A 25,044-nucleotide genomic window follows, 5' to 3' on the forward strand; every position below is an offset into this window, starting at 1 on the left:
TTTCTCAAGACCTCTGGGCCCTTGCCAACCGGAATTTAGGAGCTGCAAGGCCCTCCGGGATCCTCTCACTGACCAGATGAGGAAGTTGAAGTCCAGAGGGGGGGAAGTAACCAGGCCAAGGTCAGGAGGCCAATTAGGGCTCCTTACTCTCCCATTCAATTAGTTTAACCTCGAATGGAGTGGGGGTGGGGAAGAGTTACATCTTCATTTTTACCATCTTCTAACTGAAATCAAAAATTTCTTTCCAGGACAAATTTTTAAAATAGATATTATTCGGAGATGGAGTCCTTGGACTTCAGACTACCAAAAGTATTCATAAAGTTACAAGGCATAAAGAACTCTTGACCAAATTGCTTATTAGATTCTAGGCCTGGTCTCCTACATACCTTTCTCCGGGAGGACTAGCCCCACTGGGGCATCCCTAGTTACCATCTGCTGGGAATCATCTCTTAAGGATGCAGGCCTGTCCTTCAGAGGTTCCCACCTGTTTGTGGGCAATCTTGTGAAAACCCTTTTAACTCTCAGTAAACCATCCTGGACCCCTTAACCAGACATTCCTTATCCAAATACATTCTAGAGCTTTTGGAGTTTCCATGTAAAACAAAATGAAATAAAGAGATTCATTTCTCATAAAGAAAAATTATCCCCTTCTTAGACAAGCTTTCCCTACCCCAGGCCAGAACTCCCAATCCTAGTTCAGTCCTGTTGCTGCCCGCCCACCTGCCCAGGTTTATTCACAAAATTCCCCTTCTGGAACTCTCCAGGCCAGTCCGACTGGCCTAACAGCTGTTCCCTGACATTCTTCTCTGGGCCTTTAGCCAGGCTGTTTCCCCAGTTTCCTTCAGCTTTGGGGGTACCTACTCCCCAAAGCTTCTCCAGACACTCCCATCTCTGCCCAGCCCTTCACCCAACAATATCACTTCAGTTCTTACCTTATCTGCAAACCAGGTGAATATCCCTTCCCCCTACACAAACCCGTTTGCTGAAAAGGAGCACCTAGGCATCTCAGGTCAGGTGCCAAACCTACCACACAGCAGGCCCTTAACAGAGAAACGTTGGTTGAATTGAAAGACCCTTGACCACATCTGTAAGGAGTCTTCTTTGCCAAGACTCCATCAGTTTAGGACCATCAGCCCACCTCGCAACCCCCAGCATCTCCTAATGGAAGACCTAAGACTAGGAGTTAAATGATCTGGATCAAGCATGAATTTGCTGTACAACCTCGGGTAAATCATTTACTCTCTCTGGGCTCTGTGAAGTCCCCCACTCCAGTCCATCCTCCAATCAGCTATAAAGGTGATAAAGGTCACCATCACCACTACCTCTCACTCAAGAAGCTGCAGTGGCTCCCTATCACCTCCAGGATTAAATATAAAATTTACCAGATCCGTCTCCCCATGCTCAAAGTACCACACACACACACACACACACACACACACACACACACAGAGACACACACAAAACATTCCATCTCCCGCATCGTCTATGCCTCCAAGCTGCAAGTACCAGAAAGACATCCCATTTTCTAAAGAAATGTTTTCCTACTTCTTCCCCTTTAATAATTCCCTCTGTTGAGAATCTCCAATTAGTCCTTGAGAACAGGGGATTGTCTTTTGCCCTTCTTTGTATCTCCAATGCTTAGCACAGAACCTGCAGATTAGTAGCCACTTAATGTTTATTAACTGACTCTAGAAAGTAGACTTGTGTGAACTAAGGCAGAGTTAGAGTAAGCAGAATCAGGAGACCAATTTATACAAGAATAATATTGTAAAGACCCACAATCACCAAAGGCTCTAAGAACACTGAACACCACATTTTAGAGGGCCCATGATGAAGGGTGGGGGGATGGGTGTGATGGATTCAGGTTGCAAATTCACACATTTTTTGGACAAGGTAGGAATTTGTTTTGCTCAATTATGCACATTTGCAACAAAAATGTTGTCTTTCTGGGGGAGGGGAAGTTTTTGCTCATTAAAAAAGTAAAATGTTTCTTCTTTCATATGATTACTATGGAAATATATTTAACATGTTATAAACCCATTTTAGATTACTCTTTGTGAAGGGGGAAGGGAGAGATGGAGAAAAAATGTGGAACTCAAAGCCTTACAAAAAAGTCAGTGTTGAACACTCTACATGTAGTTGGAAAAATAAATTTATTTTAAAAATGGAAAAACAAAGTATGCAGCACCATATACATGTAAAATTAGCCAACAAGCCTTTATTAGGGACCTCCTATGTGCTAGGCCCTGGAGATACAGATATAAAGAATGAAATAGCCCCCTACCCTCAAGATGGCATGAAAATAATAGAATAACTTACATTCATAAAGAGTTGATATTTATATGCCACGTCCCTTTTCAGCAACAGTATAAGGAGATAAGGAGCAGCATATTATCTCCATTTTCCAGAAAGGGGAACTGAGGCACAGCAATATGAAGTGACTCCCCCAGGGTCCCACAATGTCCAAATCAGTAATATCTCTGCTCTGGTAAATTAGTGTCTATTCAGATACCCAGTGGCTACTTTGTGGAAGAGGGATAGGACCATTGAGACAATCAGCTACTATTAGCTGCCTTTCATGAAACAGGCACAGTGCTGGACCCTGGACTGGCCAGGACTAATTTTGTTTGGAGGGGAGAGTTCAGTATTCTTGAAAGACATCACCTTTTATACCAGTACAGTACAGTTCTGTTTTCTGTCTGTCTTTCTCTTTCCTCCTTGCATTTGCCTTCCCCAATATCAGTGGGTCTAGTTCAGACCAGGCCTTCCCCATCAACCCTGGTGCCTCAGTGCTAACCCACTGGTAAGGAATCCAGGAGATGGTTGTTTTGGAGAACATTCTTTCCTCTTGTTACTCAGAATCCTTTGCCTAGAACATGGCCAGGGTTTCCTGGGATTCAGTTTCTGGCTTCACCTCTAACTTCAAGAGGGAAATTTCAATTCCATGGCCAAAAATCAGGGTTCTTACTACTTGACCCTGGAATTCCTCATCTCTAGAATGCAGGACTAAAAGCTCTGAGGTTGGAGTGGCTAGGTGGCACAGTGGATAGAGCACCAACCCTGGAGTCAGGAGTACCTGAGTTCAAATGAAGCCTCAGACACTTAATAATTGCCCAACTGTGTGGCCTTGTGCAAACCACTTAACCCCATTTGCCTTGCAAAAAAAGAAAAAAAGAAAAAGAAAAGAAAAAGAAAAAGAAAGAAAAGCTCTGAGGTTTCAGTGGGGTACAGCATAATGTACCAAATTGGGGGAATTGGAATCCTGGTTCTATTACTTCCTACTCTGGCCTCAGTTTCCTCAGCCATAAAGGAGTTGAGCTTCTAAGGACTCTTCAATTTTAAAAAAAAGTGTCTTATGTAACTGCATAATTTTGTTATCTCTACTATTTCCTGAAGGATAGGATTTTTTTCTCACAACACATTCAATTTTGATCCATGTATAGCATGGAAACAATGTAAAGATGATCCGACTGTCTTCTGTGGGGGGTGGGGGGAGGGAAGGGAGGGGGGAAAGTGTAAAATTCAAAATCATACAAAAATGATAGGTAGAAGCTACTATTGTCTATAATTGGAAAACAAATAAACTATTTAAAAAAATAGACTTGGGGTGGCTAGATGGTGTAGTGGATAGAGCACCGGCCTTGGAGTCAGGAGTGCCTGGGTTCAAATCTGGTCTCAGACCCTTAATAATGACCTAGCTGTGTGGCCTTGGGCAAGCCACTTAACCCTGTTTGCCTTGCAAAAAACTAAATAAAATAAAATAAAATAAAGACTTGTTCACTGATAAGTACAAAGCACTGGGCTCTGTGCTGGCAAAATAAAGCTGCAAGGCCGTAATCTGTGAGGGGCCAGGTGCCGGATAGGCCTAGGAGAAAATACCAGGTAGAATGCGAATGGGACATTAGCTGGGGGACCCAGTTCAAATTCGGCCTCAGACACTTGTGACCTGGGCAAGTCCCTTAATCTTGATTGCCTTCTACCCCTCTCCCCACCAAGATTCAAACCAGCCCGGAGTGCGAATGGGACAAAGGCAAAGCTGGAGCCAGGCTTCAGACAGAGCTGACCCAGAGCCCTTGGAGCTGAGGGGAAGCCCCGGGCTGGGCCTCGAAGAAAGATGGGGAGCGCCCACGGGCAGGAGCCAGGGCCCAAGTGCACTAAGGAGCGAACAGCAGGGCCCGCGGCCAGCTCAGTCTGGATTTGGCTCCGCGTGTGAAGGAGCATGGTGGAAGCTTGGGCCAGAGAGGTGGGCCGGGGCAGCCCAAGGAGAAGGGGACTGGGGAGGCTCCAGGAGCAGGGGCAGGAGAAGGGCCCGGGGAGGCTCCAGGGGCAGGGGCAGGGGCAGGGGCAGGAGAAGGGCCCGGGGAGGCTCCAGGGGCAGGGGCAGGAGAAGGGCCCGGGGAGGCTCCAGGCGCAGGGGCAGGGGCAGGGGCAGGAGAAGGGCCTGGGGAGGCTCCAGGGGCAGGGGCAGGAGAAGGGCCCGGGGAGGCTCCAGGGGCAGGGGCAGGGGCAGGAGAAGGGCCCGGGGAGGCTCCAGGGGCAGGGGCAGGGGCAGGGGCAGGGGCAGGAGAAGGGCCCGGGGAGGCTCCAGGGGCAGGGGCAGGGGCAGGAGAAGGGCCCGGGGAGGCTCCAGGGGCAGGGGCAGGGGCAGGAGAAGGGCCCGGGGAGGCTCCAGGGGCAGGGGCAGGGGCAGGGGCAGGAGAAGGGCCTGGGGAGGCTCCAGGCGCAGGGGCAGGGGCAGGGGCAGGGGCAGGAGAAGGGCCCGGGGAGGCTCCAGGGGCAGGGGCAGGGGCAGGAGAAGGGCCTGGGGAGGCTCCAGGCGCAGGGGCAGGGGCAGGGGCAGGGGCAGGAGAAGGGCCCGGGGAGGCTCCAGGGGCAGGGGCAGGGGCAGGAGAAGGGCCCGGGGAGGCTTCGGGGGCAGGGGCAGGGGCAGGGGCAGGGCCCGGGGAGGCTTCGGGGGCAGGGGCAGGGGCAGGGGCAGGGCCCGGGGAGGCTTCGGGGGCAGGGGCAGGGGCAGGGGCAGGGCCCGGGGAGGCTTCGGGGGCAGGGGCAGGGGCAGGGGCAGGGCCCGGGGAGGCTTCGGGGGCAGGGGCAGGGGCAGGGGCAGGGCCCGGGGAGGCTTCGGGGCAGGGGCAGGGGCAGGGGCAGGGGCAGGGCCCGGGGAGGCTTCGGGGGCAGGGGCAGGGGCAGGGGCAGGGCCCGGGGAGGCTTCGGGGCAGGGGCAGGGGCAGGGGCAGGGGCAGGGCCCGGGGAGGCTTCGGGGGCAGGGGCAGGGGCAGGGGCAGGGCCCGGGGCAGGGGCAGGGGCAGGGCCCGGGGAGGCTTCGGGGGCAGGGGCAGGGGCAGGGGCAGGGGCAGGGCCCGGGGAGGCTTCGGGGCAGGGGCAGGGGCAGGGGCAGGGGCAGGGCCCGGGGCAACTCCCCAGGTCCCCGGGCTCTCAGCCCGCTGGAACCCCTAAGCTGTCTTGTTTGAGACATGGGGGTCGGGGGTCGGGGGGGCCGGGGTCACACGGGGGTGCAGGCGGCACCCCCCTCCCCCAGCCCCTTCCCCTCCGGGAGCCCCGGGCTCGTGTCCCGCCCGCCCTTCCGAGCCGTCGGCCCCCTGCTTCGGTGGCCAGGGGCCGCGAGTTCGAGTCCGGCCTCAGGCGCTCGCTGCCTCCCTCACCCCCTCACCCCTGGGGTCCTCTCGGGTCGCCCCGGCGCCCCCCACTCAAATCCAAATCGTTCCCATGACGTCACCTCCCTGACGTCACGGTCCTCTTGCCCGACATCATCAGAGGCCCGGCGCCCCCCCCCCCCGCCCCCGGGACCCCCGGCCCCTCCCCGGCAGGCCCCGCCCGGCCGGCCCCGCGTGGGGGCCGCTTCTCTTCCTTCTGCCCCCCCCGCCCCCCCCCCGTGGGGCCGGGGGCTCCGGGGGCCGCGGAAGCCCCCTCCCTCCCCCAGCGCCGCGGGGGCCCCGAGGCCGGGCCGGACACACCCCCGCGCCGCGCCCCGCGGCCGCCGCTAGGGGGCGCGGCCTGTCCGCCGGCGCCGGCGGGGGCGGGGCCGGCGAGTCGCGCAGGCGCGCCGCGGCCGGCGGATGGATCCGGGCGCCGCTTCCTGCGGCCCGGCCTGCGCGCTTCCTCCCGCGGAGCCGAGCGCGCCTGGGGAGGGGGCGGCCGCCGCCGCAGAGGACGCGCGCGCCGCCGGCCCGGCCCGCCCCGCCCGCCCCGCCCCTGCCGCCGCGCGCCCGGGCTGGGGGCCCCGCCGCCCGCCCCGCGCCCCCCCGCGCCCCCCCGGGCCGGCCGCGCCGCTCGGAAGCGGAACTCCCCGGGCCGCGGCCGCCGCCCCGCCCCGCGCCCCCCGATGTCGCCGGCGGCCGCGCCGCTCGGACCGCAGCGCTCGGAGCCGGGTGAGTGCGGGGCGCGGGCCGGACATGTGGCGGGGGGAGGGGGCGGGGCGGCAGCCGGCAGCCCCCGCCCGGCGGGAGACGGAGACAAAGCCCCCCGGCCCGGCCCGCCGCGCCGCAGAGACCCCCGCAGCGGGGCTCGGGGCCGGGGGCGGCCTGACGGGCGGGGGCGCCGAGGCCAGCGGGCGCGGCTGCCTGCCCGGAGGGGCCGCCCGGAGGCCGCGAGTGCCCGGCACGTGCTCCCGGCTGGCCCGGCCGCCGAGACCCCCGCCCTGCCGTTCCCTCGTGTTCGCCGCCGTGAGAGGGTGGAGCCGGGGGAGCGTTATTCGGGGCGGCGCGGTTGTGGGGGACCCTTGGGGAAGGCAGTGCCCCAGCCTGGTGGTGCTGGGTGAGAATCCTCCCCTTCAGAAAGGAGCGGGTGGCGCGGCGGGCACCGAGCCCCGCCACTCGCCACCCGTCCTGGAGCATCCGCGGGAAGGGGAGCCGGGAAACCTGCAGATCTGGGGGAGAGCCCGGCCTTCCAGAGTGCCACCTTCCTGCCCGCCTGGCCCCCGGGACGACCTCTACCCCAAGGCACCTGCCCACGAGGGGGACACACACACCCAGAGCCCACGCAGCCCAGGAAGGGCCCCCGTGTGACCACCTCGGAGGAAAGGACCCTAAGGCTAAGTAGAGCCCGAGGGAGCACTTGGAAGTTTCCCTGGCAAGGAAAGCCTTCTCAGGAGAGTTGGGGAGAGAAAGGGACCGGGGGCACTTGTCTCTTAAGAGCCCGGCCAGTGGCAGAACGCAAAGGAACACCACCGGCTCTCTGAGGCTTGATGAAGCCGTGTCTGGACGGAGGCCCTCAGGCTCAGAGCTGGGGCCGGCTTTGCCTTCCTTGCGGGCTCAAGCCTTTGCTACCCATTAACTGTGGTCTCAGCCTCAATTTCTCCCTCTGACTCCTCTCCCCTTCCTGGAAACCTCCCTAAAATGGTGACCCTGCCCCTTTCCTCAGGGGCCAAGACCCGAGGATGAGGCTTCCAAGGGTTGGCATTGCCAGTTTCCCTCTTCTCCATCCCGGCCCCATCCTCTGGGACTTCTTGTGGAGACCCTGAGATCAGTCTAGGCCAGCCGACCTCAACCAGAGCCACATTCTATAAATCCACCCCACAGCTCCTGCATCCCAAGCCATCTTCTAGCTGAAGCTTCTGGTGGAATTCAGTCCATCCGATCCTGCCAATCTCCTTGTCCTCTTAAAGTGGCCCAGGTTGGAATCTTGGGGGAAACTGGCTTAAAATACAGATCCCAGCCTTGGGAGGGGGACAGAGAAGTCCCCATCCTTCTCCCCCACCATCCCACCGAGTAGGATGGGAGATCCAAAATAAAGGGGAGGAGCTGATGCCAGGGTGGAGCTCTGGTGGGCTGGAAACAGCTGGAACTTTCTACATCCGGTCAGGGGTTCCCAGGGGATGCTTGCTTCGCCTCTTGGGAAATCACCCTCAGCTTTTTCAAGGCTCAAGAGGTCTCCATCTGGGTGGGAGTGCTGGGGCTCCTAGGGAGAGGGAGGGAGTACCCACCTCTCACCAGCCTTTAAAAGGAGGCACAGGAAGACTCCTCTAGTCAGTGGAACAAGTTCAGGGGTGCTGAGGCTGAACCAATTCTCAAAGAGAATGCCATTAATAAGAAAATCTAGGGATACATGAAGTGGTCTCTGAACCATTATTAGGATATTTCTTCAGAGCTGCTGGAGGGTAAAAACCTAAATTGTTTCCTCTAAGGGCTGGTAAGAGGATACCCCTCTTCTCCAGCCACAAACCAAGTTGCTTTGTCAGTTGATTGCTTTGCCTGTGTGATTACCAAGGGAAACTTGTTTAGAGATTGTTCCTGGTTCGGTGCAGCCCGTCTTCACTATTGGAGACACTTCTTGGTGTGCCTCCCCTGTTTAGCTGAGGCATAGCTTGACATCTCCTGAGATGGAGGGAGCTTCAGAGCTGACTGTCCCCCTTATTCTAATTACAACCTAATATAGAAGGATTAAAGGTGATTTCTTTCCCCCCCCCATTTTTAATAGGTTGGTCCTAGAAAGATTTAAGTCATTTGCTAGGTGAAACCGCATCAGCTGGGATCCCGCTTGACTTCTGACCTGTGCCTTGTCATTGTAGTGGAGAGTGGGAGGGACGATTCTGGACCTCGCATAAACTATCCTTCTTCTTGTCCTTGGAGCAAGAGGGAGATGGTTCTCCCTGAGAAATGTTTCAGCTCATCATTCCCAGCTCTCTTCTTCCTACCATCCTGGAGTTTTCTTGGGCTGAACCCAGTCTTTTCCTAACTAGCAGAGATCCCAGAGGCTACATGGAATGAGACTCAAGGATGAGACCCAGACATCCTGACTGGAGCTTTGGTTCTTACTCCTCACCCCCCCCCCCACTTTGTTGCTTCTCTCTCTATGGGGAGGGGGAGTGTGGAGGGAACTGTGGTTTTTGAGATTTTTCTGGGCTAGACCACCCAGATCCCCAAATCAGAGCAGAAAGTTAGAAGGAAGAAAATCATTTACTCCAGCCTCCAGGCAGGGCTTTGCTGCTTCAGCCATTTCTAGTCCCGCTGCTCCTTAAAAGTTACCCCCACAGAGGGAGAATACATCGCCCCACTTGGACTGTGCTCATTATTTGTTGTAAGAGCCAGTCCTAGAGATGGGCAAAGTAGACAGCCACCTGGGGCTGAAAGCATGGGCAAGGACTCAAGGAAAGGGACTTTCAATCAGTTTTTTTATAAGCATGTTTTTCATATCTGTGTTGTGTAGAGTTGGCTGTTATCAGTTAAAGCCCCGGGTGATGGTCCGAGGCCCTCTAGTAGACAGTAACCATGGAGATGAAATTTTCCAGCCTCTGCCAAGCCTGGTTCTGCTGTCTATCCCATTAGCCAGGTCTTTTTGAGGTCTACCCTAAGCAAGCCTTGTGGCAGCTGGTCCACACTGAACTGAGATAAGGACCAATAGGCACCCAGCTAAGGTGGCCACTAGGCGTTAGTCTCCAAAGAAATCTCAGCAGCCACTTGGGGTTCCCAAGGATTTGCTTTGGAGAAAGACATCATGGCCTCTTGCATAGGAGTTCAGGACTTCGGAATCACAATGACCTGAGTACAGTTCCCTTTCCCTGGTGTTCATCTGCTGTGTGACCACGAGTGAGATTACCTTTAAAGGTCTCTCCTGGTTCTTTCCAAATCTAGAATCTTTTTTCTCTTTGACCCTCCAGAGAAAGACAATTGATAGGTTGGATCAATTTGGGGAGGTAGGAGTCTGGGACTATAGCTTTAAATCTTGAGTTCTAGGACTTTGGCCAGAGCACATTTCCTCTAGATAGCCTCCAATCTTCCTTCTCTAAAGTGCTCAGGACAAAGCTGGGGTGTGCTATCCTAGGTTGGGGTAAAGGGAACCTTCTAGGTTCTAATAGACTTAATTCATTAATCAGCTTTTTATTGACAGGGATAAGGGGTAGTAGGTGGGTAGGTGGATGAGGTCAAAATCCAATGTGTCCTGGATCTAGCTGGGTCAAAAGGACATTGTGCCTTTAACTGTGTGACTTTAAACAAATCATTTGCTGCTCCTTGGCCCTATGTCCCCATTTGTTAAGAGTGTGTGTGTGTGTGGGGGGGGGGGTTTGAGTTCCCTTTGGACTGTGTAGTTCTTTGATCATAATGCCCCTCTTCCCATAGGGGATCCTCCAGTTTGCTCCACCTCAGTCTCTCCGCCTCCTTTCTTTGGGGATTGGCTAGGTTTGGAGTGGTATATAAGCTGGCTGGCTTCCCCATCCCATCCTCCATCCCACAGATCACTGCCTGCTTGCCTTGGGCTGCCCCCCGTGGGCTGGAAATAGAATCCGCTAAGTAACGATTAAAGTCAAATTCGGGCCTAAAAATAAAGTACTAGGGAAGGAAGAGTGAGAGCACGTGTGAATGTGCTAGGGCCCAAGGGGAGAAGTGGAGCCTCCAGCTGGGGGCCCTGCTATCTGTGTGCAGGGGAAGAAGGAAGGGAAGCCTCCAAGGGCTAACCAGACCACAGCCATCAGCACTTTGGAACAACCCATCTGCCTGTCTGGGCGCACTTCATATTTCTCAGACTTCTTTCCCATTCATTGACCCATTTGATCTTCCCAAGCAGCTCAATGTGGTAGAAAAGGCAAGGTGCTCTCCCTATTTCACAGGTGAGCAAACTGAGGCCTAAAGCTATTGGTCACATAATAGTTTAATGGCAGAACCAGAGTTTAATGCTAGTTGGGTTTTTTTAAGTTCACAAACCCTAGCCTAAGAATCTCTGCACTAGATGGGGGGAGGGGGTCATTGCTCAGTGACAGCACTGATTCTGAAATCAGAGGATTTGGTTCTGAGTTCCGTCTCTCAAGCTCACTCCCTGTCAGACCTTCAACAGATTATCTTATTTAGGCTTCAGGTCCCTTAATTTGTAAAAATCAAAAGTTAGCCTGAGGTCCCTTTTGGCCTCTAGAGCCAATGGAATGTCTGAGGGATGAGAAGACCCCTACTAGTTTAGCTGTGTCACTTTGTACACGTCATTTCCCTTTCTGGAATTCAGTTTTCCCACATGTAAAATGAAGACATTGGATTTGGATAATGCTCCCCATCTTCCTGCTAGCTCTCTAGGCAGAACTCCACTGGACAGGATCAAAGGTGGAGAAGAGAGAGAACACCAGAGCAATCCTTTCCTCTAGGAGAGTGGACTCTCTCCCTAACTCTATTGGACTGAGGTAGTAACCTCCCCTGGGCCAGTGCAGGGGTCCTGAGGACCAGCCCTGGCTGCCAATGTGCAGGTGGGTGGGAGCTGCTGTCAACTGCAGTTCTCTGTTTGGGCTTTCCTCCTCTGACCTCTTTCTCCCTCCCCTTCTGCATTTTTCCTTCCTGGTTTTAAGGCACAAAGTCCTGGGGGTGGGGAAATGAAGCTGATTTCTAGACTCTTAGATGCTCTGCTCTGGTTGGGGTGAATGAACAAAGCTCCCTCCCTGCCCCCTTCCAGCCCAGAAAATGGGGTGGGGGTGGGGGAAGGGAAGTGGCCACAGCTTGCTGTTTTCCAGCCGTACATAAGCCAAGCCCTCTGCTCAAATTCTGACCGAGACCTTTTTACTTCTGGGTGATGGTAGAGGGAATCCTGCCTGAATGCTCTCCCCTTCCAGCCCTTCTCCTCCCATTTTGGAGGCAGTTCATTGAACAGGTTTCCCCTAGGTCCTGTTGACCAGCTGGGGTGCAGTATTCTCCCATTGTTGTGTTCCCTCAACACGTGGCCCAGTTAGGCCCTGGAGGGGGTGGGGATAGGTTTAGAGAGGGAAATAGAAGAAAAGACGAGATGCTGCCTGGGGAATTCAGGGTAGTTGGGGATTCACACAGAAAATAATTAGACCTGAGTAAATATGTGTGTCTCCCAATAGGAAGAGGAGCCTATGAACTTCCAAGGATTCCTGGAAGAAGTGACCCTTGAGGCCTGCTTTTGAAGACTGAAAAGACTTTATATAAATCAGAATCTCAGAGTTAGAAGGGACATCATCTAGTCTTACCCTCTTCTTTACAGATTGGGAAACTGAAGCCAGGTAAAGTGGCTTGCTGCCAGGCACAGTTATTTAGTGGTGAGTATAGGGTCAGTATGAGGGACTTTGTCAACATTTGTGTTCTAAGCATTGGGAAAGCAAAAAATAGCTCCCACTCTCAGTAACAGGAACATGCAAACAACCAAACAAGATTTAGACAGGATGAAATGGTGATACTCTCAGAAAGTTAATTTAGATTAACCTTAACTGAAAGTCAGGAAGACTGGGAATGGCTTCTGGGGTGAAACTGGAAGGAAGCAGGAGGTAGAGAAGAAGAAGGAAGGCATTATGGGGGTCTACTAAAGAGATATCCCCAGTGGGAAGTTAAGAGTATCCTTGGATCACAAAGGGGAGAAAGGTATAAGATAACTGCAAAGGATGGGATCAAATTTATTGAATGAGGGGGATGGCATTGTCAGAGCTGCACTCTAAGAAAACCAATGACAGCTGAGTAGAGGATGGAATGGAGTGGGGAGAGACTTGAGGCAGGCAGCCCCCACCCCCAAGTAGGCTATTGCCATAGTCCAGGTGAGAGAAAAAATAAGGGCTGCATCAGGGAAGTGGCAGTCAGAACAGAGAAGTGGGTATATAGGAGAGATAGAACTTGGCAGTTGCTTGGATGGATATGGGAATGATCCCTAGGTTGTGAGCTTTGGTGACTGGGACATTGGTGGTAAACTCAGCAGTAATTAGGCTGGTTAGGAAGAGGAGAAGATTTGGGGAGGAAATATAAGGAGTTGAGGACATGCTGGATTTTAAGATTTCTGTGGGACAGCCCTCCAGTTCCAGATGTCCAAATCTTGTGCTCTCCTCACCAGGCTAGTCATTCAATCTAATGCCACAGAATTTAAGTGCCTACTCTGTGTGCACAACACATTGTTAAAGACTAAAATCCCAACCCTCAAGGAATTTATATTCTAATAGGGATCTGGACTGAGTTCTGCCCAGGAGGTAGGGCTAGCAAGAGGTGGATAAATTTAAAATGCATTACACAGTATTTTTAACTTTGGAAATCGGCTTGCCTCAGATGTATAATAATTTGCCTTCCCTGAGCTTAGGGGGATGGAGGAAAAGAAAATCAACAGTCTTTTATTAAGCCCTCACATTGTACTGAGCTAGAAATTCGAAGGAGGGAATAAAACAACACGCCCTTCATTTGAGAATCATGCATTCATTCCCAATAGGGAAGACCACTCCTATGTTTCTAGGTGTATCCAAGATGTATATGGGATGTAGTCTGAAAGTGGAGGCACTAGCATCTGGACAGACCAAGAATAACCAACCTCCTGCAGAAGGTGAGCTTTAAGTTGAGTCTCAAAGAAAGCCAGGGAAATGAGAGCTGGAGGTGAGAAGGAAGATCAAACTACCTTAGTTAGGGGATGCTGAATCCAGGGACTTAATTTTCTCAAGAATAAACTAGCTCTCGAGTTCATCTGGGTTCTGACCTCTGTTTCCTTTTGCAGCCTGAATGTTAGGGCTAGAAGACATAATTTAGACATCTCACACCTTGGGCATGTGGTTCCCTCAGTTGGTCTGCAACCAATAATGTGGTAGGTGCTTGGGACAAAAAGGCCTGGCCTCATGGAGTTTGCATTTGATTCATTAAGGGAGAGAACATGAAATACCTCAGGATTTACAAGATACAAAAAAGTCCTGAAGATAATCAGAAAAGGTGTCAGATGAGGGTTGGGTTTAAACTGATCTTTGAAGAGAAAGTACATTCCTGGCATGTGGGGGGCGGGGTGCAGTTCAGAGGCCTGTAGGTTGGATCAGAATGACCTGGTAATTACCTTACACAGGACAGGGGACTACAAACAATCCAGACTCTGAAGAGAGAACTGGTTAGATGAGTAGATCTGGAAGGGGTGTTCGGCCAGCCCAGTCAGTCATTCCCAGATTCTAGGATTAGTGTGCTGGCTAAGTGCAGACTTGGGAAGGTTTATGAAAATGTAGGCAAATGTAGATGGAGGGGATGAAGGGGGGGGGCCTCTAGTCAGCTCACCTTCTACTGGCTGGGGCACCTATACCCCTACTTCTTTCTCTTCTCTCAGCTCCGGCTCCTCAGACCTGCCCGGGGCAGCTCGGGCTCAGGCTCGGCTCCGCTCAGCTCAGGGCTGGGTAGGCGCACCTCCCCAGGGCCTGGGTAGCTCGGTAATTAGGCGCTGAAGCTGTAGTTAAATACTTTTCTGGGCCGGGTAGGGCCAAGCTGTGAGGCTGCAGCTTGGACGATTGGGGAAGGAGGAAGGAAGGAAGGAAGAGCTCGAGGAAGAGCCTCCAAGCCCTGAGTTCTAGGGTAGGACAGACCCAGACAATGTGCATGCCCACAGTTCCTTCCTCAGCAGCTTTTCATTTTTAATGAATGCAAAGAAATACCCACACATCAGGTTGAAAACGGTTTTTTTTTCCCCTAGCCACCAGGGAGGTGACTGGCCTGAGAAGCTAGCCTGGGATTTCCCCAACCTATAAAGATTGCATGACCTCAGTTTGTCTAGCTGTAAAATGGGGGGGAGGACTAGACTAGCCCCACTCCTTCCCTTCTATAATTAGTGGCTAGAGCCCGATCTGAGGAGAAGAGCAGCCCCTTGGGTTCCTTGGCTTCCACTTCCAGCCAACAAGTGCATCACAAAATTAACCCACCTCCCGGGGCTACCTAGGGAGGGTTCTGTTAGAATATACCTGCTGTGCCCACCTGGCAAAGCTCTGCACCAGGGGTTCCTCTTCTATTAAAATGAAATCATTTTATTCATGACATTTGCCTCCCTGTGTGGTGAGATCTTTGTAAAGAACTTTGCACACTTCAGCCAGTATTTATAAAAGGGCAGATGTTCTTATTTATTTAAGGTGCTGTCATTTTCCCTTTCCATTTTCCTCATAGCCTCCTCCCTCCAACTCAGACCCTCCACTCCTAGTCAGTTCCTCTTAGGACTTTTTCCTTTGTATCTTCCAGGGGCCCAAGTGTTCCCACCTTCTTAGGTGCTTAATGGTTGCTGAGTCTTTGTGAGAATTGAATAAAAAGATCTCCTGTAGATATCAGATTGGTAGTAACACTAGACTGGGCTAAATTTTGACCATTCTTCCCTCTCCCCCCACCCCAAAAATCCCAACTCTGCCTTAAGGTTATTCAGACTGGAATAAAGTTTATAATTGGTGGGGTTTTTTCAGCAGTATATATCCATATATATCTTTATGATTTCTTTTTAAAGATCTCCATTTGAGAGGCTGGCTTTTCCATTTACTCCCTGTAGGACCTTGTTTGAACAGATCACTTTCAGTTTCTTCCCCTAAGTCAACTCGGTCCCTGAAAGATAGAACACATCATCTTCGATAATTTAGAGATAATCTCAAATGGTTGTAAAATGAAGGTTGGATGGGGGTGCCTTCTGAGGTCTCTTCCAGGTCCAAATTTTTGGTGCCATGATCTTATTTGGCTGATATCCAGAAGCCTTAGGATTCAGGGCCCAGGGCCAAAGGCAGAACCTTTTACCTTTTCTTTTCAGGTAAGAGTGAGAGAGACACCCAGATCTGGGAGGTTCATTTAACTACTTCAAAAAAAAAAGTGGCTTGTATAAATAAATGCCAGGCTAGTCATCTCTTATTATTGTGATTATTTGATTGCTGTTGAACTAGCTGAACTGAACCGAGTAGTTGACACACCCTTCCCTGGGGCCTTCATGCTACTGTTTCTAAGAGGCAGTTCAGCTTTTTAGCACCTCCTGTGTACTCACCTGGTCTGGCTATCCCAGCCCAGCCCAGACCTGGGCCAGGTGTGCAAGGGGAAGCCCACCAGCCTTAGCCTCCCCACTGTCTATCAACTCCTGACTTATCGGGGCTATTTACACACTGGACTAACCCATGTATGATTAGTCTCTGATCAAACCAGTTTTCTAGCTCCTCCGGTGGCCCCTTTGTTCCTGACTTTCCTTCTTTCTTCTATTTCTGCCAGTCCTGGGTGCTCCTGCCTCATCTCCCCCAGGGAGCTTTCTCTGAACTTTTTTTGGGGGGGGTACTATGTCTCTTAGAACCCATTTTAACATTTGGTCCATGATATCTGAAGTGCTCTGAATGGCAACCTCCCCTCCCACAGCCAGACTGGCTATAAGAGACAGCTTTACCAATGTGGCAAGATGGGTGGGTCTATTGGGGACAGGACTGTACCCACATGCAGACAGACTCTCAGGTGAAGATATATCACCACCACCCACCCCCTGGCCCCCACCTGCTCTGGCTTCAGGTTGAGGTACCCTATTTCTGGGTCCCCATTAGGATCTCATTCCTTTCAACTCGTACTTTGAGGTACCTCAGCCTGAATTTGCAAAGTGCCCACCCCACCCCCCTTCTGTTCACTTCCCTTTTCAGCTGGTATTTTTAGACTCGTGTAAACAGCCGCCCAGTAGCTCCCACGCCCCACCAGACAGGGCTGAGCTTGGGGTGGGGGAGTAGGGTGTAGGGAGCTGAGTTTAGAGACCTCATGTCCCCCCTTCCTTTCATCATCCGCATGGTTTTATGGGCTCTCTGACTGTCCCCTCTTCCTGGGGTACTCTCCATAGCTGGGACCACAGCCCTCCAATCCCCTATACTCCTCACTTTCAGCCATCCCAGACCTTCTAAGAAAGGGCTGCTTGATGCTGTAGCCACTGACCTCAGAGCGGATGGCACAATACCCAGTTTGTTCCCCTGGACCTCAACACACAGAGAGGCTCCTCTCTGAGTCAGGGGCTGCCCCAATCCCCAACCCTCCCCTCAGGGAGCAGCCCCTGGGCCTGCTGGGAATTGTAGTTTGGGGGCCCACCTCACCCCACATCCCCTTCCATTTGTCCCAAGGGGATGTGACAGCTGCTTCCAGGAGTTAAATATAGCAGTTCAACCAAAGAAGGGTATATTCAGAATGGAGTCTCTGGAGGAGGAGAAGGTATTGCTGGGAGTTCTTTCCCATATGTCTTCTCTTCCAGTCCTAGTCTTTCTGGTGGAGTTCACTATTCCTTTCCCTCTCTGACCCTGCTTCAGCAGGATGAAGACCCTCCTATTGAAGACTCTGGAGCCCAGGTCATGAGATCAGTGTCGTGAGAGATAGTTGTGTAATCATTACTTCCTTTCCTCTAACCCAATTTTCAATCAGCCAGCAAGTATTTGTGGCTCATTCTCTGTGTCAGGTGTTATACCAAGCCACTAGGCTACAGTGCCTGCCTTCAAGGAGCTCCCATTCTCATGGAGGAGACAACATTTAAATAACTAGCAACTGTCACAGGAAGGCATGCTCAGAACAGAAGGGACAGTTGTTGTTTGGTCCTGTTCAGCTCTTCATGACCCTATTGGGGTTTTCTTGGCAGAGGACTGGAGTAGTTTGCCATTTCCTTCCAGCTCATTTTACAAATGGGGAGACTGAGGCACACAGGGTTAAGTGACTTGTCCAGGGTCACTCAGCTAGTAAGTATCTGAGATCAGATTTGAACTCAGGTCCTCCTGACTCCAGGACTCAAGTTGTATCCACTATGCCACCTAGCTTCCCCCCCTCTCTTAATTCTCTTGCCTACCCTCTGTTAAGTATTTCCTATTTACTCTGAATTGAACTTGCAAACAAATACAAGATCCTTGTGGACAAGGACTATGTTTAGCCTCTTTTTGTATTCCCTGTACTTGACCCAGTGTCTGGCTTAGTAAATGCTTAATAAATGTTGAGTGATTAATTGATAGCAGTAGGGAGAGGGGACAAAAAAAGACTTCCTGAAGGTGAGATTTGAGCTTAGCCAAGGGAGGCAACAATCATTGCCTAGACTGGTGGTTGATGTGATTGACATGGCTGTCTTTGTTCTTTGTTCTCAAAGACCCACGACATCAGGGAGGTGATGCTTTGACAAGCATATGAATTGGATTTGAGTGAGGGGGACCAGCCTCACTTTCTCCTCCAGAGTCATCTGGGTCCATTGGCCTGATGTGGATTAGGACAATTGGAAATGACCCTGGATACAGTGGGAGATTTTGGCCTTTTTTTGTTTTTAATGTAGTATTTCATTTTTCCCCAAATTCTCTCCCTTCCTCCCCCCCCCCCACCATGAGAAAGCAAACAATCTGATAGAGGCTATAAATGTGTTGTCGTGCAAAACATTTTCATAAAAGTCATGTTGTGAAAGAAAAAGACACCCCCTCAAAAAAAAAACTTTAAGAAAATAAAGTATTAAAAAAGAATGCTTCAATTTTATGTTCTGAGAGTTCTCAGCTCTTTCTCTGAGGATAGATAGCATTCTTCATCGTAAGTCCTTCAGAGTTGTCTTAGGTCACTGTATTGCTGAGAAAAGCTAAATCAGGAGGGAGCTAGGCAGTGCAGTGAATAGAATACCAGCCCTGGAGTCAGGAGGACTTAAGTTCAAATTCAGCCTCAGTCACATAATACTTACCTGTGTGAACCCCACTACCTTGCAAAAAACCCAAACAAACCAAAAAAAGCCTAAATCATTTGCAGCTGGTTGTGTTACAGTATTGCTATTGCTTTGTATGCTGTCCATTTCTCTTTGTATCAGCTCATGTAAGTCTTCCAGGTTTTTCTGAACGCATCCTGCGCATCATCTCTTAGAGCAGAATTCCATCAATGTGTTCAGCCATGCCCGAACTGATGGGCATCCCTTCCATTTCCAATTCCTTGCCTTCAGAAAACAGCTGGCATAAATATCCATGTACTTAGAGGTCCTTTTCCTTTGGGGATCCTCTTGGGATACAAACCTGGTAGTGACTTTGCTAGAGACCTTGCCTTTTTAAAACTAGATCTTTCCAACGTCACAGTTTGACTGAAGCAATGCCCATTCAGTCTTTTAGGTTAAGTAAGAGAGAGATGAAGCAAAGAGGCCAAGAATAACCACTTCCAAAAAAGAAGAGAAAAAAATTGTTGGGAGGAGAAGCCCCCCAGAGTAGCAATAGATTAAATCTGTTGAGAAAGAAAAGAAACAAGGAGCCTCCAAAAAAATCAGTCTGGAAGGGAAGATCCTCAGGTTTTCAGAAATCATTGCTGTTTTCTGAACCCAGTAGAACCCAAACAGTGCCAAGAGGGTTTAGCTTGAGATGCATTGCTGGCCAATCTAGGAGAGCCTGAGTGATTTGGGGCTTGTAAACCCCAAGGAATCTTACTAAGCCTTAGGGCAGAGCACCCACAATTATGAGGAAAAACAGAAGGAGAAGGAATGAAGGAAACTGTAGTCCAACTTGCCAGCGGTGGGGCTGCCCTATTACTCACTGAGGTGGTTGTTTGTCCTTCTTGAAGAAGACCACACCGGGGAGGTGATTCCATGATATGCAAGTGACTTAGATTTAAGTGAGGGGGAGCTGTGCTAAGTCACCAGCCTCACTTTCTCCTCCAAAGCCATCTGGGTCCTGTGACCAGATGGACCAGGACGATCGGAGATGACCCTGGCTGCAGTGGGAGACTGGTCTTTTAAAGCTAAAGTCTTTATCAGGTCTTAGTTTGACTGAGTCATTGCCTCAGTGATTCAGTGATTAAGGCTAGGTATGAAAGAAATAAAGTAGTGAGATTCACCTAGTGAAAAAAAAAACCCAGAAATCATGGGGAGACCAATTGGAAGGCTATTGCCTTGGTCCAAGAGAGTGGAGGTTACAATAATCTAATAGGGTAGGTGGTGCAAATTTTTCCTTCATTTTGCAGATGAAACAGTCCCAGAAAGGTCAAAATGCTTTCCCCTGCCCTCCCCCCAAGTCCCTTAGCTGATGAAGGGCAGAGCCAGGGACTTGGACCCTAGGCTCTCTCCCTTCAGCAAATCCAGTGTTTTTACCACATTTCCAGGTCTTCTCAACCAGCCTGCACAGCCCCCGAGGAAAATGAGGTATAACCATTTTCCTTGCCTTACTTGATTGGAACTGTTGGCATGCCTGTGTTTGAGACTCGATGAGGGGATGCAAGTTTCCAGGGTCAGAGTCCTTCCTGGGAGCTGAATTCCCAGGGGCCTGAGTCAGGGGGAGAGGGAGGAGGCTACAGCTGCTGCTGAGAGACAGTCCGGAGAGGGAGTATTTGCCAACAGACAGCTCAGCAGGCTGGGGCTGATGGGAGCAGTTCTTGTGTCTCTGGGGATGGGCAGCCCTTAGCCTGTGCCTGTTAGTGGAGGAGTGAAGGGGATTCCCCACTTGGGTTGGGCCTCGGTTTTCTGCAGACTTGGGCAGTAGGTGATTGACTGAGGGTAGGAGTCTTCCCCATTTTGCATATTTGGAAGGTGAGTTAGTAAAGTGATTTGTCTTGGAGTGTCACAGCACTAGGATGTGAGGGGACTAACATTGGAACCAGGGACCCTTCTTTCCCCAGAACCCATTTTCTTCTCCCAATGAAGTCAACAGAGGACTGATGTGAGCAGCCAATGACAGGCTCTGGGACCCTGAATGAACCCCTTAAACTCTTGGGGCCTCAATTTGCCCATTTGTCAAACGATTGCTGTTAAGTCCTTTCAGTCGACTCCTCATGACCCCATTTGGGATTTCCTTCTCCAGCTCATTTTACAGATGAGCAAACTGAAGTAGACAGGGTTGAATGTTTTAACCAGGGCCACACAGCTCCTAGGTGTCTGAGGTCAGATTTGAATTCAGGTCTTCTTAACTTCACTGTGCCACCTAGTTGCCCTTGTCAGATGGGTTTCCGTGTAAGCATGTACCCTGTTGATCTGATGAAAATGGATTGATGCCTTTGACTTGCAAGGCACTGCTGGGCAAGCAGGAGATGTATGAGATAGCATCTCTGCCTTTGAAGGGCTTGCCACCCACCATCTAGTTAGATAGCAGACATATAGTGACTGCAAATATAAGGGATGGGGAGAGGCGCGATTAGATAACAGGTCATGTGGAAAAAGACCTGGGGTTTTTAGGGGGCCACAAGTTGGATATGACTCAACACTGTGACGTGGCAATCGAGCAAGAAGAAGCTGATTGAAATCCCTGTGCCTGTATAGAGGCCTAGTGTCTGCAGAATGAAGGTTAGTTTCCTATATCCTGAATCCCAACCAGATCTTATTGTCAGTTTAGGGTGTCATATTTTAGGGACCCTCAGAGGGAAGGGTGGGCAGGTTGAGGAGGAGACTTGGGCTTGAAGAGGATTGACTGAAGGAATTAAGAGAAGACTTGGGAGGGAGGGGAAGGGGATAGCTAAGAATGTAAAAATCTTACTAAAGGAAGGATGAGATCGGGGCGGGGGGGCGGGGCTGGTCCCAGGATAGAACTGGGAGCTGAAGGGAGAGGTCACCATGAAGCAAGACTTCTGACAATTTGCCATCCCAGTTTTCCTGAGGTAGCAAGTGCCAGTTAACTAGAGAAGGACCTTGGTGTGTTGGAGAGGGTCTGGAGAATGGCAGTCAGTTTGATTAATAGGTCTGATATAAAGCAATTGAAGGAACTGGGGATATTTTGGCTGAAGATGAACATCCAGTATGGATAAGATGAGGGTTCACATATTTGAGGGTCTGAACTTTGGAAGACTGACCAGACACCTTCTTGACACAAAGAGGCAGATAAAGGCCCTGGTTGGTTGTTCCTTCATTTCAATCATAACCCCAGATGGGGTTTTCTTGGCAGAGATACTGGCCATTTCCTTCTCCACTTCATTTACAGGTGGGAAACTGAGACAGCAGGGCTAAGCAACTTGCCTAGAGTCAAACAGCTTGTAGGTGTCTGAGGCCAGATTTGAACTCAGGAAGATGAGTCTATATGAGCTTTATGCCACCTTGCCGCCTAAAGGACCCAGTATCAGGAAATAGCTCTTACAATTTGAGCATGGATTATCTTGAATGGGTAGTGAACTTCCTGATTTTGGAGGTCTTCAAGAAGAAACTGGCCATCTGTCTGGAATATTATAGGGAATTTCTGTTTGAGTAGGACTAGTGGAGTTCGTGTGTGTGTGTGCGTGTGTATGTGTGTGTGTGTGTGTGATCTATATCTGTAGACAGTTAGATATATATGCATACATATGGGCATGCAGTCAAGAGATTGACTACCCTTGATGCCAGCCAGTCTCCCCACTCTCTGTATGTACCCTGGACATAGGAGAAAGGAAACTTAGAGATTCTCTAGTGCAACTTGGAGAAATTGAGGCACAGAAAAATAATTTTGCCTAAGATTTTCCAAACAATAAGGGAGAAGGGAATTCCCCCTGGTTCCATGCCTTCTCCACTATATGAATAGACAAGCCTTCCACCAATGAGGTAGAGTTTAATAAAAATCATGATGTGTTCTTGAGGGAGGCTAGGAGACATAGTGGAGAGAGTCAGCTTGGAACCAGGAAGACCTGTGTTCAAGGCCTGCCTCTGTTCTGTCTGGGGTAGATACTCTGGGATCTCTTTAAGACTGTTAAATGGTAGAGAGGGTGGTGACCATTGGGAGGAAGAGTTTCCTCAAAACATGTTCCAGTGAGATCTCAAACCCATTCTTAATAATCTTCTTGTCCAAGATGTGGTCCCTGATCCTGATGGTCTGCCTTAGACCCAGGGTCTCCTGCTTTCTTCCCTTCTGCGTGGGGGTTGGGGAGGCAGTGTGATTTACTCACCTGCCTGCTGGGAGTCATATCAGGTAGTGCCAGCCTCTGGCCAGCCCTAAATGAGCCTAAGCTGCTCCACCAGATTCTTTGTTCTCTATTTCCTTCTCCGGGTAAGAAACATCCATCCTAGGAGTCTCCCTCAGCTCCAGGGTCCTAACCTCAGTCATGCTTTCCCCTTCTCTCTCTCCCCCCCCTTTGGTAGAGTGGTGAGTTTTCCTCTTTTCCCTCTGCCACAATTAGAAACTTCTCTTGGAATCAACACTTTCAAACCAAACAAATCATCAATATATTGGCTGTGAGTGAGGTCAGCATGTCTCATTCTGTCCTCAAAGTCCACCCCTCTCCAAGGGTTGCCACCCACAGCACAACAGGCAACCAAGGGGAGATGGGAGATGTACTCCACTGACAGACTACCGTAGGTAATCAATCAGCAAGCATTTATTAAACACCTCTGTTATACCAGGTATTGTACTAGTCACAGCTGGTCATAGTATTGATCATTTTTTAATGATCAATTTTTTTAGAACTGTTTTAGTTCTGTGTCTTTGGAAGACAGTGAATTTTCCCCAAGAATCAAGTCTGCTCAGAAAGTGGTGGGCAGTCTGGTGGAACTCCTGTGCACCACCTCTTTCTCTTTGCCTGACTCTCTTAGGTCACCCCTGGTCACCCAGACTGGAAGCTCATTTTCCCTCAACCCTCAGAGCCAGGCAGTTGCTGAATCCTAATGATTCTTCCTTTGACTTTTTAAGGTCAATTAGACCTTAGATTGGAAATCAGAATATACCTTCCATGACACTTAGTCCAACTCTTGTTTATAAGTGAGGAAACTGAGAATTCAAATGACCTATCCATTTTACAGAAGAGACAAACTCATGTGTGTTAGTTGTGACTGACTCTAGGACCCCATTTGAACTTTTCTTGGTAGAGTTACTGCAGTGTTTCACCATTTCCATCTTATAGATGAGGAAACTGAGGCAAACAGGGTTAACTGACTTTCCCAGGATCAAACAGCTAGTATATATCTGAGGTCAGATTTGGACTCAGATCTTTCTGATTCCAGGTCTGATGCTCTACCCACTGTACCACCTTGCTGCTGAAATGAGTTGTTAATATGTGTTCATGTTCAAAGCCACGTAAGCAGGCACCCTTACCCAGGCCACAAAAAGGCAGGGAATGGTAGGAAGTCAGAAAACATGGAGGGCAGGATCCCTTTTGGTAGTAGACGTTGAGGGTGGCCAGGCTATGAACTAGGAAGTGCTTGGTGAAGTGGAGCAAGGGGGAGGGTCCTGTTCTTGGTAGCCACAACCACCAACTAGGTCCTGAGAAGCTTGGCCTTTGGGGGTCCTTGCACTAAGAATGGCCAAGTTCACTGGATTTTGCCCAGGTCAATCATGCGTTCATGAGGCCTAGAAGCAAACCTTCTCCTTGGGCCAGGGGACAGGTTGATGTATCTGTCAGTGTTTCTATCCCAGCTGGTCCAAGGGCAGCTCCCCCAAATGTCTCCAGGGTCTTGTTCTCTCTTTAATGGGTCCTTTCTTTGCCTTCCAGACCTCCAGAGCCAAAGCTACTCACCTCTCTCCTCATTGCTCTAGATCTAGGAGAAACTCTAGATCTACCAAGGATCCTTCACTGCAACTCAATAGCGGCTCTCATTGTCCTAATACCACATACTGTCTAAGTCTAAACTCCCTTTCCTCCCATCCTCTTAAAAAGAGTTCTCAGTTGTGATAAAGGAGAGAAATTTGGAGGTCCCTGGAGTCCCCCAGCATCCCTCCTGACAAATAGGCAATTCCTTACTTGACCACAGGGTAAAGCCAAGCTTTGGGAGACGTAGGAGGCCCGTGACCCACCTCCTTACTCTGCCCCCTCTTCCTTGTCCCCCCTTCTTTCTAGCTCTAATGGTACCAATTGACAGATCCTTCTTGTGAGAGTTGGACGTCAGAATTCCAGAAAAGATGTCGGCAATCCAGGTATGGACCAGCCAGGGACTTGGAAGGGAGCGGAAAGGTCAGACACCCCCCTCACACCTGGGCCAGTTGGGCAGTGAGTGCTCTCCCTATGGCAGGAAGCAGCAAAACAGGCATCAGGAGCCCTGAATCTAGAGTTGGAGAACTCGACTTTGTATCCAGGCTCTGCTTCTCTTCACTGAGGACTCTGGAGCAAGTTACCTGAGTCTCACCTCATCTGTAAAATGGGTCACTTGGGCTTAGTGATCCCCAAGGTCCCCTTAGCTAATACCCCTTGATCTCTGAACATCATGTCCTATCCCCAGGCCAGGGATGTGGGAGAAAGAATACCCAGATACCACTTGGGCTCCTGGGTTCTTAAGCACTGAGATTCTGGGGTTCCCCTTCCCCCTTTGGAGCCTTTCCAGGAAGGAGACAGCAGGGATAAGATGGATCTCTCTGATCCAATCCGCTCTGTCCTCTGATTGCATTTTGTTGGGAGGGATTCCAAGTGTAGTCAGAAGCCCCCTGAACATGGGAGCTGGCCATTGAGATGGGATTTCAGGCCCCAAAGGGACCTCAGAACTCATCTGATCCTCTTCCTCCTTAATTTCCAGGAAAGGAAATTGAGGCCT

At 50.7% G+C, this 25,044-nt stretch overlaps 1 protein-coding gene across 3 annotated transcripts in view; it reads left to right on the forward strand.

The window, feature by feature from the left end:
- The first annotated feature begins 6,300 nt into the window (after positions 1 to 6,300).
- Positions 6,301 to 25,044, forward strand: part of CSK (C-terminal Src kinase) — a 32,737-nt gene continuing 13,993 nt past the window's right edge. The window contains exons 1-3 of one of the 3 annotated variants that reach the window (XM_074232716.1): positions 6,828 to 11,182; positions 11,795 to 13,245; positions 24,357 to 24,433. In XM_074232716.1, coding sequence (XP_074088817.1) covers positions 24,419 to 24,433 — 15 coding nt within the window. In that variant the 5' untranslated portion in view covers positions 6,828 to 11,182; positions 11,795 to 13,245; positions 24,357 to 24,418. Of the gene's footprint in view, positions 6,387 to 6,827; positions 13,246 to 24,356; positions 24,434 to 25,044 lie in introns of those variants that run through there. The other 2 variants (XM_074232717.1, XM_074232718.1) reach the window with 2 other exon arrangements.

The sequence above is a fragment of the Macrotis lagotis genome, chromosome 4, assembly GCF_037893015.1.
Source record: "Macrotis lagotis isolate mMagLag1 chromosome 4, bilby.v1.9.chrom.fasta, whole genome shotgun sequence".
Taxonomy (NCBI): Eukaryota; Metazoa; Chordata; class Mammalia; order Peramelemorphia; family Peramelidae; genus Macrotis; species Macrotis lagotis.